The sequence below is a fragment of the Balaenoptera acutorostrata genome, chromosome 17 (assembly GCF_949987535.1).
Source record: "Balaenoptera acutorostrata chromosome 17, mBalAcu1.1, whole genome shotgun sequence".
Taxonomy (NCBI): domain Eukaryota; kingdom Metazoa; phylum Chordata; class Mammalia; order Artiodactyla; family Balaenopteridae; genus Balaenoptera; species Balaenoptera acutorostrata.
In genome coordinates, this window is record NC_080080.1 from 57,784,845 (window position 1) to 57,802,776 (window position 17,932).

The 17,932-nt window shown below is 37.6% G+C and overlaps 1 protein-coding gene across 1 annotated transcript; it reads left to right on the plus strand.

Moving 5' to 3' along the window:
* The first annotated feature begins 9,240 nt into the window (after positions 1 to 9,240).
* LOC103005192 (fatty acid-binding protein, adipocyte) lies at positions 9,241 to 13,406 on the plus strand. The gene is made up of 4 exons (XM_007185103.3): positions 9,241 to 9,397; positions 11,855 to 12,027; positions 12,617 to 12,718; positions 13,184 to 13,406. Exons 1-4 carry the CDS (start codon positions 9,325 to 9,327, stop codon positions 13,232 to 13,234), a joined length of 399 nt encoding a protein of 132 aa, XP_007185165.1. The 5' UTR covers positions 9,241 to 9,324; the 3' UTR covers positions 13,235 to 13,406.
* Positions 13,407 to 17,932: the final 4,526 nt, after the last annotated feature.

Genomic DNA, 17,932 nt, shown 5'->3' on the forward strand with positions numbered 1-17,932 from the left:
GACTCTGTCACATACAATTTTGGGAAGTTAATCAGGATCATTTTAAAAGATGTGAACACTTTTAGTAATGTTATGATATTATCTGTCTTTTATACCTTAATATGATCAAAATCAATCTGATTGATTTCCTCCTAATTCAACACTGAACTCTATAGAACTACCAAGTCATACAGAGTGCTAAGCCTGGGTATCCAAGGATGAATAAGATACAATCCCTATCCCCAAAGAGCTCACAGCCACACGAGAACAAACTTGGGTGTGTGTATGTGTGTTTCTGTCTCTCTCTGGACATTTCCTTGGTGATGTCTTCTGGTTCATTTGTACATTCCTTTCTGGTTTTCCTAGTTAATATTTTCACTTTTGCCTACAGTCAGTTCTTCATAATGAAGTTTGCTTTATTACATAAAGAAAAGGTAGGGCACACTCTACATTCAGAAAGTGCTTTGCCAGCTCTTTAGTTGGTTCCTACTTGCACCTACTACACTTTGGAGGAAGAGTCCCTTTTATGAGAAAGAGGGCAAGTGAAGAAGTTATACAACACACTTGAAGCCACAGTACAACTCTGTAATTAGCCACTACCTTCTTAACTGACTCATAGTCTACTGGCTTACTCACTCTTTTCAAAACCACCACTGTTTTGAAGTCAAAAAGTCAATGATCAGTCACTGTGAACATATGTTCAATGAATGGTACACAAACTAATACAGGGTTACCTTTGTATTGCCTCTTAAATCTAAGAAATGTAAAACGATTCTCATATTAAATGTTCCCATCAGTCTGTGGGGAGAGAAAATCAAGTGAAATATGCTGAAATTTTTTGCCAGAATTTCATCTTAAAACTCTGACAAACCCTAAAACATTGATAATGACAATGCATTAATATAGGAACTTTGCTTCAATAAAAGGAGAGCCTTGCCATGAACTATTCCTTAACCTACCACACACATGCCGAGAAAACACTCCCTCTCATTGTGGCTTTGTCTCTACTCCTTATTATCCAGTGATTGTGTATGTTTCCTCTTCAACTTAAAAATTGTCAGAAAAAATACCCTCATTTCCTCCAAAAGAAATAAACACAGGCAAAGGTCAGAGGGATACATTCCATGGAAGCTGTCCATTGTAGAGCAAAGTGCAAAGCAGCTGGTCTGAACTAGAGAGTGTCTGTCCCCCCAAGTCAGCACTGAGGGTCTGGGGCCATATTCCCCATGTCCACATTTCCAAAGCAAAGTGAGACTCTGGTCCTTGAAGACCCCTTCCCACAGCTCAGGAGAAAGAGTTTGGCTTCGTATGTGTATTTTAATGCTGTATTTGAATATTCATGAACAAAAGCATAGTCCTCTCTGTGGGAATTCCTTTCCTAAACAAAGGCAAATTTTCTCCCATGTGCCTTGTCTATGGGAACCAAGCTCCTCCAGAAGGAAGGAGCTTCCTGTACCCCTCCTATATCATTTCTCAATTTCTTCCACTGTTTTTCCACTATCTCATTGCCATTACTTTTGATCAGCCCCTCGTTATCTCTTAACTCTCACCTTGTAAGTGAATTTACATCTGCTTATTCTACCCTTTATAATCCACCCTTCCCAGTGCCACCATATCTTTGTAAAACACAGATTTGAGCCCACTGCTTTGTTGTTTTAAAACTCATACACAAGCCTTAAGCATGATTATGTACCCTAAATCCATACCTCATTCCTTGTGTTAATTAGTGCATTAATCCAGCAAATATTTGGTGAATGAGTAAGGTACTAGGAACTTTAAATCATGAATGGGATAAAGTTCAGGATGAAGAGGGAGGTTAGGAATGAGGCGGAACTGGGTATGGAATGAAAGTATTGCTTATCTTTTACAGAGTATATGCTAATAAAAGATGCTAAAAGTGTAAAACAATTTTTAGGAGAGCAGCAAGAGCCTCTTGTGCAAAAAAATTTCCATATTAAGATGATTGTCAAAGCAAAACATCTAAAAAAGGTTTTGTATTGTGTTTTACTTTGGTCTCAGGCTGGTAACTAGAATGGAAAGTTGGATCATTAAGGAGAGCAGAAATCATGTGTTATTTATTATTATACTCCTTCACCACAACTAGTCTAGTGCCTTGGACATAGTATGTTTGAAAAAAAGATTTTCTGAAAATTATTTGCCAAACTATAAACCTGGTTTATACATTGAAACTAGGTTTGAAAATATAAATAGTATAATTTCTACTAGTTTTCAAGAAAAGATGACCACTAAAGTTTTGGTTAAATCTGAATTCTCTTCCTTAATACAAAGGGAGAATATTCTTTTTTTTCCCCTTCATTTTTTTATAAAAATTTTTATTTTTATATTGGAATATAGTCTATTTACAATGTTGAGTTAGCTTTTGGTGTACAACAAAGTGATTCAGTTATACATATACATATATCTTTTTTAGATATTCTTTTTCAGATTCTTTTCCCATTTAGGTTATTACAGAATATTGAGTAGAGTTCCCTGTGCTATACACCAGGTCCTTGTAAGAAAATATCCTTTAAAAAGTGTTGAACCCAAGGTTGTATAACATTAAATGTTTTTTTAGTGTGTTTCTCCTTATTATATACCACTTTACTCACACAGCAGTCCATTGGACTCTGTGGTGAAAGGTGATGGAGGAACCTCCGTTTGATGAGAGAACGTTCTATCTTATTTATGCAGAAAGAGTAAGTATTAGGAACTGAGATGAAGATAAATTATGGAGGAACTAGGCAGTTGCTTGTATTCCCAGTTACCCTGCAGAGCAGATGCATAAAATATGAGGTGTGTGCCTCTGCTTTAAATTTCTGGACAGCTTATTGTCTAGAAAGAATTCTCTACCTTACATGATACATAACTTAGTGGACTTGTGCATAGAAGAATATTAGCATTTCACAGGATGGCTCATGTTTTTGGAACATAAATTGAACTGTATTTAAAGATAGCATCTCTTCAAGTAAGTAATTCTGTCGAGCCTATTTTGTTATTCTACACAATTGATTTCATGAAATTCCTTCATGTAGGCTCAACTACCCTCTCACATCTTAATTCTTTCATTGCCAAGGCCCTTTACTATATATAGGTTACTACGAGTCCTATTTATATGAAATCATTAAAGGAGCTAATGTTTTTTGTAGAAAATCTCAACTCTACCATTTCTCCAACAATGATCAGTCACTAAATATGTCGACCTAGGGACATGAAGCTACTGGCCCACAGAAATATTCTTGAAGTATTTTTACAGGAGTGTTGCTGGACTCTCACTAACCCACCGAACTAGTTTTTCCTTCATGCATTTTATTGAATACCTTGTTACATCAGTGAAAAATCTAGATGAAAGCCCCTGCCTTAATGGAGCTTAGACTCTTATCACCAGGAACATATATCTGTACTTTGGTCATGGTTTATAGGAACATATATCAATACTTTGTCATGGTTTTCTGATGGTGGTCATGTTTGAGTAAACGTCATGAATGGGTATGAAACCAACAACTCCTGCTATTCCCTGTGTCTGGAACATTATTTTCTCTGGTCTTTCCATGGCTGTCTTTTTCTCATTGTTCAAGTGTCAGCTCAACTGTTCACCTCCTTTGACTGACCTTCTCGGACTGCCCCATCTGGAGCTGCCAACCATCACAGCTGTCATTATATCAGATTACCCTGTTCTGTTTTCTCTGAAACACACAGCTGAATTGGTTTATTTATTTATCTCTTTGTATATTATCTTCTCTAGTACTAGAATATAAGCTCCATGAGAGCAAGCAAATGCCTGGTGTGGCTTGCTCATTATTGAATCCCCAGTGGCTAGTAAATTGCCTATGATACATGCCAAATAAACAAATGGACCTTGGTGTTGTGGTACTCTAAATCAGCACTGCTCAATAGAAAAATAACGTGAGCCACATGTAACCTAAAATTTTCTTGCAGACACGTTAAGAAAGTAAAAAATAAGCAGGTTAAATTAATTTTAGTAATATATTTTATTTAACCCAATATGTCTAAAATGTTGTCATTTCAACATATCATCAACATAAAAGTTTTTGATGAGATATTGTACTTTTTTCCATATTGTCCTCAAAATTTAATGTGCATTTTATACTAACAGTACACCTCCATTCAGATTCTAAATTTTATTTTGAAATGCTTCATAGACATTTAGATTTCATAAAATTTATAGTTGAAAAGGTAGATTTACATATTCAAGTTCTTTCACATACATTTAAAAGTTTTCCAGCAACTGAATCATGATCATTTCTTAAATTTTAATTAAAATTGAATAAAATAAAAAATTTAGTTTCTCAGTCATATTAGTACATTTCAAGTATTCGAGAGCCACATGTGACTAGAAACTACAGTATTGGACAGTCCATCTCTAAAAAAATGTTTAAATTGCAGTGTCACAATACACATATGTTCAAATATGATAATCATTTGAAAATCTGTCTGAAGCAATTTGTTACTAAAAGTAAAACATCAACATATATTTTGAAAAGTAAACCATTATTTACAGACTGGGAGAAAATATTTTCTAAAAACACATTCAATAGAAGACTGTTATCCAAAATGTACAAAAAGCTCTTAAACTAAACAATAAGAAACAAACAACACAATTTAAAAAATGGGCCAAGGGCTTTAACAGACACATCACCAAAGAAGACATACAGAGGGCAAATAAGCATGTGAAAAGATGTTCCTCATCATATGTCATCAGGAAAATGCAAACTAAAGCAATGATACCACTAGACACCTATTAAAATGGCCAAAATCAAAACACTGACAACACTAAATGCTGCTGAAAATGTGGAGCAACAGAACTCTCATTCATTGCTGGTGGGAATTCAAAATGGTACAGACCTTTTGGAAGACAATGTGACAGTTTCTTGCAGAACTAAACAAAGTCTTACCCTATCATGCTCCTTGGTATTTACCCAAAGAGTCTGAAAACTATGTCCACACAAAAACTCATGCTCCTTGGCATTTACGCAACAGGTTTGAAAACTATGTCCACACTAAAACCTGCATGTGGATGTTTATAACAACTTTATTCATAACTACCAAATCTTGGAAATAATCAAGATGTCCTTCAGTAGGTGAAAATATGAATAAACCATAGTATGTCCAGGCAACAGAATATTCTTCAGTGCTAAAAAGAAATGAGCTATTAAGCCATGAAACAATATGGAGGAAACTTAAATGAAAATTATTAAGTGAAAGAAGCTGATCTGACAAGACACATACTATATGATTCCAATTATATGACATTCTGGAAAAGGCAAACCTATGGAGATAGTAAAAATGACAGTGGTTGACGGAGTTGTGGGAAGGTGGTGGGAGTGCCAGAGAAAGATGAATAGGCAAAACACAGAGGATTTTTAAGACAGTAAAAATACTCTGTATGATGTTATAAGGATGAATACATATCATTATACTTTTGTCCAAACACATAGAACATACAATACCAAGAGTGAACCCTCGGGTAAAATACGGACTTTGGGTGGTTGTAATGTATCAGTGTAGGTTCATCCTTAGTAAAAAATGTACCACTCTGGGCTTCCCTGGTGGCGCAGTGGTTGAGAATCTGCCTGCCAATGCAGGGGACACAGGTTCGAGCCCTGGTCTGGGAAGATCCCACATGCCGTGGAGCAACTGGGCCCGTGAGCCACAATTACTGAGCCTGTGCGTCTGGATCCTGTGTTCCGCAACAAAAGAGGCTGCAATAGTGAGAGGCCCACACACCGTGATGAAGAGTGGCCCCTGCTTGCCACAACTAGAGAAAGCCCTTGCACAGAAACGAAGACCCAACATAGCCATAAATAAATTAATTAATTAAAAAAAAAAAAAGTACCACTCTGGTGAGTGATGTTGATAACAGGGGAGGCTATGCCTGTGTGGGGGCAGGGAGTACGTGAGAAATTGCTGTAACTTTCAATTTTGTTGTAAATCTAAAACTTCTCTAAAAAAACTGTCTTAAACACAAAACAAACTAAAAACAAATGAAAAAGTAAAAGCCATTATTAACTTAGAACATGAAGTTATCCCTGCACGAAGACTGATCATTTTTATTTTCTTGTTCAGTGAATTTATAATAGCAAGTCTACACGGAATTGCACACCACCCACAGTCTATGTATCTATGCAACAGTCCAGAGTGAATAAACACTATTACTGCACCATTAACATAAGCAACAGTTAAAAACTACTATTGTAACATGACTTTATCAGTTTTTCTTAGCAACTTGCTTGCCTACAGAAAATCCTGTCCTTTACAGAATCCTCTATCTCAACCATTTCTGGGAAGCCCTTAGGATACTTACAAATCAATCGTGTGCTCAGCAGATACTGTTCAATGGAATACACAGTGTAGTGATACTAAGCACACCCGTAGTATTTTAATTTCTTTTTTTCTTTCCTAAAGTCTGGGTGTGCTCATGTGAGCTTGCTGCCCATGTGACCATCTTCCATCATTCTGGTATGGGGTAGGGGATGGGGGGGACTGAAAAACATGGTTACTTTAGAAAAACATTCTCATGAATTATTCACTATGTAAAAGCAGGAAATTAGATTTTGATAGCTTGTGACCACCCCACTTCTGATTGTTTTTAAGTAAAACAACACCATTTAGATCTGGATAAATTTAGAGCTTATAATATAGTTCAGGAACTGGATGAATTTTCTCAGTATGGGGAGCATATTTTGGATTGGTGTCTATTTTTTTTTTTTTTTTAAGAGCAGACAGGTTTTTAAAAAAAATTATTATTTATTTATTTATTTATTTATTTTTGGCTGTGTTGGGTCTTCGTTTCTGTGCGAGGGCTTTCTCTAGTTGTGGCAAGCAGGGGCCACTCTTCATCGCGGTGCACGGGCCTCTCACTATCATGGCCTCTCTTGTTGCAGAGCACAGGCTTCGGACGCGCAGGCTCAGTAGTTGTGGCTCACGGGCCTAGTTGCTCCGCGGCATGTGGGATCTTCCCAGACCAGGGCTCGAACCCGTGTCCCCTGCATCGGCAGGCAGATTCTTAACCACTGTGCCACCAGGGAAGCCCTGGTGTCTATTTTTTTAAGGGGTCTGTGGAAATCCACACTATGCTCTCATTTAGGAGATGGAATGAGTGAGGTTAAATGATCATTTATTAATTAAATCTGCTGTACAGATTCCTGGTGGAAAATTGAATTTACTTTTTCTTTTTCATTCATACAAAACATTTGAAATGAGAAAGCTGGGGTACTTTACCATTACTTGGCATTTTTTACAGAATTAGAACAAAAAAAATCTTAAAATTTGTATGGAGATACAAAAGACCCTGAATACCCAAAGCAATCTTGAGGGGAAAAAAATGGAACTGGAGGAATCAGACTCCCTGACTTCAGACTATACTACAAAGCTACAGTAATCAAGACAGTATGGTACTGGAACAAAAACAGAAATATAGATCAATGGAACAGGATCGAAAGCACAGAGACAAACCCATGCACATATGGTCACCTTATCTTTGATAAAGGAGGCAAGAATATATAATGGAGAAAAGACAGCCTCAATAAGTGGTGCTGGAAAACCTGGACAGCTGCATGTAAAAGAATGAAATTAGAACATTCCCTAACACCATACACAAAAATAAACTCAAAATGGATTAAAGACCTAAATGTAAGACCAGACACTATAAAACTCTTAAAGGAAAACATAGGAAGAACACTCTTTGACATAAATCACAGCAAGATCTTTTTTTTGATCCACCTCCTAGAGTAATGGCAATAAAAACAAAAATAAACAAATGGGACCTAATGAAACTTAAAAGCTTTTGCACAGTAAAGGAAACTGTAAACAAGACGAAAAGACAACCTTCAGAATGGGAGAGAATATTCGCAAATGAATCAACGGACAAATGATTAATCTCCAAAATATATAAACAGCTCATGCAGCTCAATATTCAAAATGGAAACAACCCAATCAAAAAATGGGCAGAAGACCTAAATAAACATTTTCCAAAGAAGACCTTCAGCTGGCCAAGAGGCACATGAAAAGCTGCTCAACATCACTAATTATTAGAGAAATGCAAATCAAACTATAATGAGGTATCACCTCACACCAGTTAGAATGGTAATCATCAGAAAATCTACAAAAAACAAATGCTGGAGAGGGTGTGGAGAAAAGGGAACTCTTCTGCACTGTTGGTGGGAATGTAAGTTGATACAGCCACTATGGAGAACAGTATGGAGGTTCCTTAAAAAACTAAAAGTAGAATTACCATATGACCCAGCAATACCACTACTAGGCACATACCCAGAAAAAAACATAATTCAAAAAGACACATGCACCCCAATGTTCAATGCAGCACTATTTATAATCGCCGGGTCATGGAATCAACCTAAATGCCCATCGACAGATGAGTGGATAAAGAATATATGGTACATATATACAATGGAATATTACTCAGCCATAAAAAGGAACGAAATTGGGTCATTTGTAGAGATGTGATGGACCTAGAGACTGTCATACAGAGTGAAGTAAGTCAGAAAGAGAAAAACAAATATCGTATATTAACACCTATATGTGGAATCTAGAAAAATGGTACAGATGAACCAGTTTGCAAGGCAGAAATAGAGACACAGATGTAGAGAACAAATGTATGGACATCAAGTGGGGAAAGCGGGGCGGGGCTGGTGGTGGTGGTGGGATGAACTGGGAATTGGGATTGACATATATACACTAATATGTATAAAATAGGTAACTAATAAGAATTTGCTGTATAAAAATAAATAAATAAAATTTTTTAAAATGCCATTACTTATTTTGTTTTAGTTTCCAGGTAATTCCTGAGACAGTACTGCCCCAAAGAGCCTTTGCAATTACTTAAGAATATACAAGATAATTCTTATGTTCCTCAATTCAAATGAACCACATAATTGTAATTTTAATAGAAACTCCAGAAATGGGAGTCAAAATTTATCACAAGATAATTACCCTGCTGTACTCTACACTGGGGTAAATATGTATGAAAATAATAGGAGGAAATTCAATGCACTGAATATTAAACTGTCGAAACAGGAATGTTTAAAATATTCTGTAATGGTTAAAAATAAGTTGTATTCTAAGTTCAATGACCATTTGCCAGGGAGAACCAAAGTTGAGAAATTTCTATTAAAAACATGACTCAAAGGAAAAACTGCAGAGGCTAGCAATGAAGGAAATGATCTGATACCATTCCCAATTGGTTATTCCTAAAATCACTTGTTCTGGATATCTTTAAAAGGAAGTTATCTGGACTCAGAGGGTATAGCACCTTCCTGAAAGCTGCAGCTTCTTTCTCACTTTGAAAAATAATTCTAGAAAGCTCCCAAAATGTGTGATGCATTTGTAGGTACCTGGAAACTTGTCTCCAGTGAAAACTTTGAAGATTACATGAAAGAAGTGGGTAAGGAAATACATTGGCTGGGTTTATAACTTTTTCTCTGGGGAAGAATGCTTTATGGCTGTTTTTCACTCTGGAAGCACTGGCCAGACATGAAATGCTGCTTTCTATATAGAGGCGATAAAAGTAACATGTGTGAATCGTTTGTTTCTAGAAACATTCTAGATGGAAGTCACAACTAATGCTTCCTAAAAGTGAACTAATATGAAAAAGGGTATAAATGGAATTGTTATGTTGTACAGAAATGCCAAGATTTTATTTGATTGATAAACTTGAGTATCTTTGGTTTACTTGCCTCTCTGCCTCTTTTTCATTCATTCCTTTTGCATATAAAATAAGCAATAACTTGGAAATAAAACTGTATTTATTTCCTAGCATGCAATAATTTCCATTTGAAACTGAAAGCACTGTATTTCTCACCTTAATGTAATTTTTTGAGTAATGTATGTTAACCAGTTATTTTATTGTTTTAAGGTCAATCCATTAAAATGTGTGGTTGTTTTATGGGAGAAAAAAAATCTTAATTTCAGAAAATATGTTCCTTAAAAGTCTTAAATATTTGTTTGATTTAAAATTATATGGGATGCCATAGAATTATTGATAATAGAGGCTTTCAGGTTTTTAGGTTCTGCTAACATTGCCTGTGTGTTCCCCAGATAATTACAAAAGTAAAGCAAAGGAGTAGAGAGGCTGTATTTCACTCAGGCAGCCAGGGCCATGCATGATCAAGTTGTATCCAGGGGTTGCAAATTGGGGAGAGATTTTTTTTCACAATATCTTTATTGGAGGTTATGATTGAATCCCTAAATCTCAAGACTTAACCTTCTTCTAAATCTTATAGTATATTTTTTGCTTGTCTATAACTACTGTTTTCCTTGTTTACAGACAAGAGGGAAATCAGGGACTTCAACATGAGTGAAACCTAGCTTTGTAGAATATCAACTGGTTGTAATTCAATAAACTAATTAATATGCACTGATACAGATATGTCCGTATTTGAGGCTATTTACTGATTTTTAGAAACATTTTACACTTTTAGTATTTATATTTAAATTCTTATACCCTTGTGTTTTAAAATGATAAAGTATTGATGATAATGAAAGACAATAAGATACCTCCTGAAATTAGCTGCTGTAGTTGATTACCTTCAGTCAGCAGGTATTGTTTTCAACAGTCAAATGAGGACAGAATCAAGCCAGTGGAGAGAATGATTTTCATAAGCTTGGCCAGTCTGGAACCACACCAGATGTTGCATCCATTCACTCTGTTGACTCACTCCATGTGTTTGAGGTTATTATATTTTGAAACAGAGACAGGACTTGCTGAAGCAGCATATTATCTTCCCACTTGTTGCTACTTTCGGATGGGGAGCTAAATCAGAGCCTCGGTTTTGTACGATATTTGCCTCCCTGATCCCCACTATTCCTAAATTTTGGTATCTATAAGTAGTCAAAAAAGTATCATAGATTTATGCACATGCATTAAAAAAAATCCGACACATCTATAACAGTCGTAAATTATAATTTGTGCAGCGACAGTAAGGTACTGCTTGCTGTCTACGTTAGGTTGTAAATTGTTCATCCCATAGCTGCCACACATCCCAAAAAATACACTCCTTTTTTTCTAAAAAGAGGAGTTTGCCACTTAAGTGATTGGAAATCAAAGTATTAATTTCTGAACTTACTAAAATAGTGATTTCTTAAACTTTGAAGTTTTCACAATTGATGCCTAAGCCCTCTTTAACATCTTCTATAGTTTATTGGGAACATCACCATTCTAAAACGTTATGCATGCAGGAAACATTTTGACTTTTGGAAAAATTAATCAAAATCTTCATTTCATCGTGGAGTAATTTGGAAAAGCCAAGAAAACTAGACTTGGCAGCAAATGCCATGAAATGTGAATTTTGTACACCCAAACAGATTAATTTTTAATCGAGTAACTGTATAGTGGCCCCCCAAATCCTATTGTCTTTGACTATGGATTTGATCACTTTTGTTATCTAAGAAGGAAAGGTAGAGATTCCCAAGTGTTTCATGAACTGAGTAAAATGACAGTGGCTGCCCTCATGGTTGAGATGGCCAGTTATTTTGAGAGTGCAGTGACTTTTAAAATGTGTATGTCCCACAAGACTAAATCTTTGTACATATTCTTGTGGAAAATTAACAATGGGTCTCCTAAAGAGTTGTATCTGAAACCCGGAAGTGAAAATTTAAAGAACAGACTTACATCTAATTGTGCCTCAGGTGTTCTTTAAGTATTAGCCTGCTTTACTTATCTGCAGATGTTTAAATAAGACCTTTAAGAAACTCACTGGAGTCTTTCACCTTTTATGCACACGTGCACCCACCTACACACACACACACACACACACACACACACACACACACTACTGCTCTTTCTTAAATAAAGATGTGAGAGAAAATTGTAAACTTGACATTTTTCTTTTCTCAACTATAGGAGTGGGCTTTACTACCAGGAAAATGGCTGGCATGGCCAAACCCAATCTGATCATCAGTGTGAATGGGGATGTGATCACCATTAGATCAGAAAGTGCCTTTAAAAATACTGAGATTTCCTTCAAATTGAGCCAGGAATTTGAGGAAGTCACTGCAGATGACAGGAAAGTCAAGGTGAGGAATAAGGAATTGGAGCAGAGTAAACGCTGGTTTCTAAATGGCCGCTGCCTACAAGAAGCCATTTTGTAAAAGGAGGAAAACCATTCCACCATAAGCCAAAGATCCCTGACTCCTAGATCTGAACTACGTTGCCTTCAATATTTAGCTGGTGAATTTTCTCCCTTTCTATAAAATTGTCCTTATTAGTTTAAAAAATGATTAACATAATTTATTTGTCATACCATATGTGTATATATGTATATAGTATTGGAAGTGAATTAAAATAACGTAACAGTGTTAGAGAATATAAAAGAGTGGGGAAAAAAAGGAAAAAATCACCTATGATTCTACTATCTCAACATAAATTTATTATCTATATTCTTTCACAGTATTTTTTCAAATGCATGTTTGTATAATATTCTGATCATAATATACATATAATTTTGTATGTTATTGTTTTTGGCACTCATTGTTTTCTTGTTGTAACATTTTCTTGTAATTTAAAATTACTAATTACCTCAAAATATTCCTGCAAATAAAAGTGTTCTATTTTTTAATTTTATTTTCCTCCATCATTATAATCACTTTTTTATTATGCCCGCAGAGCACCATAACCTTAGATGAAGGTGCCCTGGTGCAGGTGCAGAAGTGGGATGGAAAATCAACCACCATAAAGAGAAAACGAGTGGACGATAAACTGGTGGTGGTGAGTATCTTCTAGCTACTTAATTCTAGATTCTACTGCTAGGTCATCCCATAATCATTATTCTACCTAGAGAAACAGATAATCGCCCTTGTAGAACAAAAGGTTAGTTTATTGGGATTACGGTTTCTCTCTGGCAATTATCCTTCATGCTTTTAAGCTCAGTGTAGGTATACTGTCCCCCAGGAAGCATTCCCTCATCCCTCTCAATATGAATCATATTGTATTGTGCATTTCTAATTATGTTTCTCACTCACCACATAGATTGTAGGATTCCTTGAGGGCAAGACTTGTATCTTCTTGATCTTTATATTTCCCTAGCTTATTACAATATCAGGTATATAATAAGAGCCCAGAGCAAATATCTTTTGATGAATATTGTTTCCTTCCCAACACTGAAGGAGACAATAAACAAAATATAAGTGGTTTAGTCCCAGGGATTTAACCAATAATTTTTTTTGTGCCTAGGAATGTATCATGAACGCTGTCACTGCTACCAGAGTTTATGAGAAAGCATAAGCCAAAGGATATTGAGCTGGACTGAAGTTTGCATCAAACTCCATGACATTCTGTTGGGTGTGTTGTCCAAACATATATTATTTCCCACTAATTAGCAAGCAACTAATTTTCCTCCAGACTGATTTTATTCGATATGGTTGTGTTGGTTAAATAAAACTTTTTAGATTTATAAGGCTATGTAATGATTTATTCATTGTGCTAGATAATTTTTTACTCATAATTTAGTGAAGGAAATAGAAAATTGTATTATTGCTTTGTTTCCAGTACATGATTTTTAAAATAAAAATCCAAGATGAAAAAAATAATAGTGAATTTTCCATTGTCTTAGGTAGAAAATGATAAATATGTTCTATCACTGAATATGAAGTCCTTCTTTAGCATAACTACAGTCAAGTAATAATCTCTCAGAGACCTAAGGTAATTTTAAATGTAGTGAGATTGTCCACAGTCAGCTGGCCCAAGTGCTGTCATTTCACACATATCTGTCCTAGAGCCTTAAGACAGAGACAAGTGTAGTAGCAGTGCAGAGGGTAGAAAAAGACTTCTAAGCTATAAGTTTTAATCTGAAAAATTATTAGTAAAGCAAGCTATCCCTGGAATCTCTCAAGAATTAAGTCCAAATAATCCCATAATATTTATTCCAGAAAAGAGGTGACAGGCTTGTAATGAATAATGATGCAAATGTTCCTGTAGTCATTTCCAAATTTTTCTTTTTTCTTACCAGTGGAGCTTTTTATTCAAATAAGATATTGACTATGTTCTGGAACTTTCCATTCAAATAAAATCTTCATGGAGTTCCAATATATAAAACAAACAAAAATGATAATAAGGCCTCCCAGGTAGGGGTGTGTGTTCGTGTGTGTGTGTGTGGGTGTGTGGGTGTGGGTGTGTGAGATTTGTTTCTTCTGCACTTTGTGGAACTTCAAAGCACCTCTACAGATCATTGGAGTTCCATGTACATAGACTGAAATTTCCAAACCACGTACTTACCTTTTATAGTAAGCCAAAATCTTTTAAAGTGTGTCCTGTAGTTGATATAATTCTGTTTGTGATGCTTCCTTTAAAAGTAAGTTTATTATTTTCTGAATACCTACCGTATGTGTAAGTTCCTGATCACAATTATTTACTTATTTTTCAAAAACAGAGTTAGACTCTCACTTTGGCTTTACTCAAGACTTGGAGAATTCAAAAAGAGAAGATTTGTAGGAACTGATTAGGAAAATTCTTGGTAAACCAATATTTATTAAGCACTTACTATGGTCCATGTACTTTGTATGTTCTATTTAATTTATTATCAAAATAATCCTATGATGAGGATTTGGTATTCCTGTTTACAGATGAGAAAACTAAGTTCAAAGTTTAAGTCTATAAAACTAAGTAGGGAATAGACATAGGAATTTGATATTCAAGAGAGCGATCCTGGCTGGGATATAGATCTAGGAGCCATCAATATTCAAGTGGTAACTTAATTCATAAATGGTGATGAGATCATTCAAGGAGAAAGGAAAGTTAGAAAGAAGAAAATAGTTGAAGATGTCCAAGTGAATGTCCCAGGCACCTCAACACATGTTCCACACTAAACTTTTACTTCTCCCTTCCATCCACTCCTAATAACTAAATTTATTCTACTATCCACATCTCAGTGATTATCAGGATGTATTATCTAACTGCCTATTCCACAAATCTTAAAATCATCCTCCAATATGCCTTCTTCCTCACTTTACATCATTTACGTTATTTAAAAAATCATGTTGAGTCAAGGCCTTTGCTGATGCCAGTGACACCACCTACCACAGGCCACACCCAAAGGCCAGTGTCGGAGCACAGCTTTGAAGGTTATAGAAAACTCCCAGGAGACAAAAGAAGGAATAAAGTATCCCAGGATCTGAAAAGAGAAGGCTTTGTATCTGCAGCCACAGCTCTGGGCATTTGGACATCCTCCTCCCTAACCTGCCATCGCGAGCACGAGCAGGGCAAGGAGGATGGGCTGCTGAATGGGGAGAAGCAGGGTTGCTGAAGGCACAGGAACTGGGTGACAAGAATGTCAGCAGCAAAGCAGTGAGGAAGGCATGATAGCTCCTGGACAGAACATCCTACACAGACTGGGAGCGGGGATGTAACAGTGTGGTAGCCCTGGATTTCCACTTCGGGATGAACTGCTTTGGACTCAGAGGGAGTGCTGAGCAGGGGAAAGTGGGAGGTGCAGAGCAGTCTGAGCTTCTGTCTGGCAGGGACCCAAGAGCTTCATAGGGCAAATGAGTCGGGGGCAGGGTGAAGCACGGGCTAGTCCCAAGGTGCTCTCATGGATGGCTCCGACTCCCTGGAATGCTGCTATCACACTGCCTGTGCAGCCCTCTCACGCGGACAGGCCCTCCTGCTTGGCATTCTTCTGCAGGTCGTGTCAACCAGCCGTGTCGTAGATCGTGCAGCCTATGTTATAGCTCCGATCTGGGTTCTGCAACCCTTGCAATGTACGTTTGGAAGGAAATGGAAAGTGTGCCTTCAAACTGCATTTGCTTTTTTATTTTTAATGTTATTTTTATTGTAGTAAAAGTCATACAATATAAAACATACTATTTTAATCACATTTAACTGTACAGTTCAGTGACACTAAGTATATTCACATTGTCCTGCAACTCTCACCATCATCCGTCTCCCAAATTTTCCACCTTCCTAAACTGAAACTCTGTCCCCATTAAACACTAACTCCCCATTCCCCCTTCCCACCCCCTCACCGCACCCCCCTGCCCCTGGCATCTACCAATATACTTTCTGATTCTATGAGTTTGACTACTCTAGGTACCTCGTATAAGTGGAATCAAACAGTATTTGTCGTCACCTACTGTATATTGGAATGATTTTTGAGCAGCTTGGATAAAACCCCAGAGGCCTGGAGCTACAGGAAAACTGGGTTAGCCCAGCTTTCACAAGGACTGTGTGGTCCTACTTTAGTTTCTGTTCCAAATGTGGGAACAAACTTGCTTCTTAAAACCCTTCAGATCACATGGGTTGTGTTGACTGGCATTGATGTCAAAGCCAAAGCCTTAAGCTAATTTGGGACTGACAGGACTCTGCTAACTCCTTATATAAATATGAGATCTGCTCTTTGGCCTTCCAGGTCAGGGTCTTGGGTGGGACACCTGTAGCCTTCGTTTGCCTCTGAATTTTCTGGAATAAAGTTGCTTTCTTCTCTCATTTCAAGGTCATAGGAGAGAGACCAATAACGAAGGTCATGTCTGGAAGCAATTTGGGTTGGGGGAGGGATGTCTTGAGGCTCGTCCAGACCTTTTCTCTTTGTCCAGACTGGGCAGTGGAGCCACTGCTGCCCACTAGAAGAACAATTGGCTTGCAAAGCATTTCAGACTCATTAAACAGGTAGATGATCAGAATCTGAAATGACTATCGTTCACTAAGGAAATCTTTCAAGAGGGACTGTAGTACCAAGAGAGCTGAATGCCTGCCCCTGAGCGTCTAGTGAGGAGTAGAAGGAATCAAGGCCCCTGTGATTGTGTATGAGACCAGAAGCCACACCATGCTCCGCCATGACTGGCAACTGTCATTCATGTTCTTCAATTCCTGCAGCTCCTGCCACTAATTTTCAGCTGGAATTGAAATTGTCTCTGGGCACCTTGTCCAGCCTCACCACCCACCCACAGTGCAAACCAGCACTGAGCGACAAAAGAACAGAAGCCCCAGAGCACCTCCATAAAGACCAGATGGGGGTACTTCCCTGGTGGTGCAGTGGTTAAGAATCCACCTGCCAATTCAGGGGACATGGGTTCGAGCCCTGGTCCAGGAAGATCCCACATGCTGCAGAGCAACTAAGCCCATGTGCTGCAACTACTGAGCCTGCGCTCTAGAGCCTGTGAGCCACAACTGCTGAGCCCGCATGCCACAAGTACTGAAGCCTGTGCACCTACAGCCTGTGCTCTGCAACAAGAGAAGCCACCGCAATGAGAAGCCCGCGCACCGCAATGAAGAGTAGCCCCCACTCGCCGCAACTAGAGAAAGACCGCACGCAGCAAAGAAGACCCAACACAGCCAAAAATAAAACATAAATAAATAAAATAAATTTAAAAAAAAAGATCAGATGGGGCATGCTTGCTGCTGCCATCCACAGAGTACCGACACCCTGTTTGGACTTTTACATGAGAAATAAACTTCCATTTTGTTCAAGCTGCTGTTGTTTGTTACCAACCTGAGTTACTGGACTCCTTAATCAATAGAAATTAATAAGAGGCCAGACGAGAAATTCAGGCCAGGCTTTACTGGGACTCATGACGCAGCACGAGGGAATGAAAACAAGTAACAGATGCTCTTGCTGGCTCCCCGGGGTGGGGGCAGCCAGTTGGTCCTTTAAGTGGGGTGAGGGTAGGGATGGATCGGTGGGTCGGGCTGGAGCGCAGGGGTCATGTGCAGTACTCTGCTTTTGCTTCCAGCACCTCAGAAGTGGCAGTTGGCAAGTGAGGAGGAGGGTGGGAGAGGGTTGGATTGGGAGTTTGGGATTAGCAGATGCAAACTGGTATATGTAGAATGGAGAAACAGCAAGGTCCTACTGTATAGCACAGGGAACTATATTCAATATCCTGAGATAAGCCATAATGGAAAAGAATATATATATGTAACCTGAGTCACATTGCTGTACATAGCATTAATTAACACAACACTCTAATTCAACTGTACTTCTATAAAAAATAA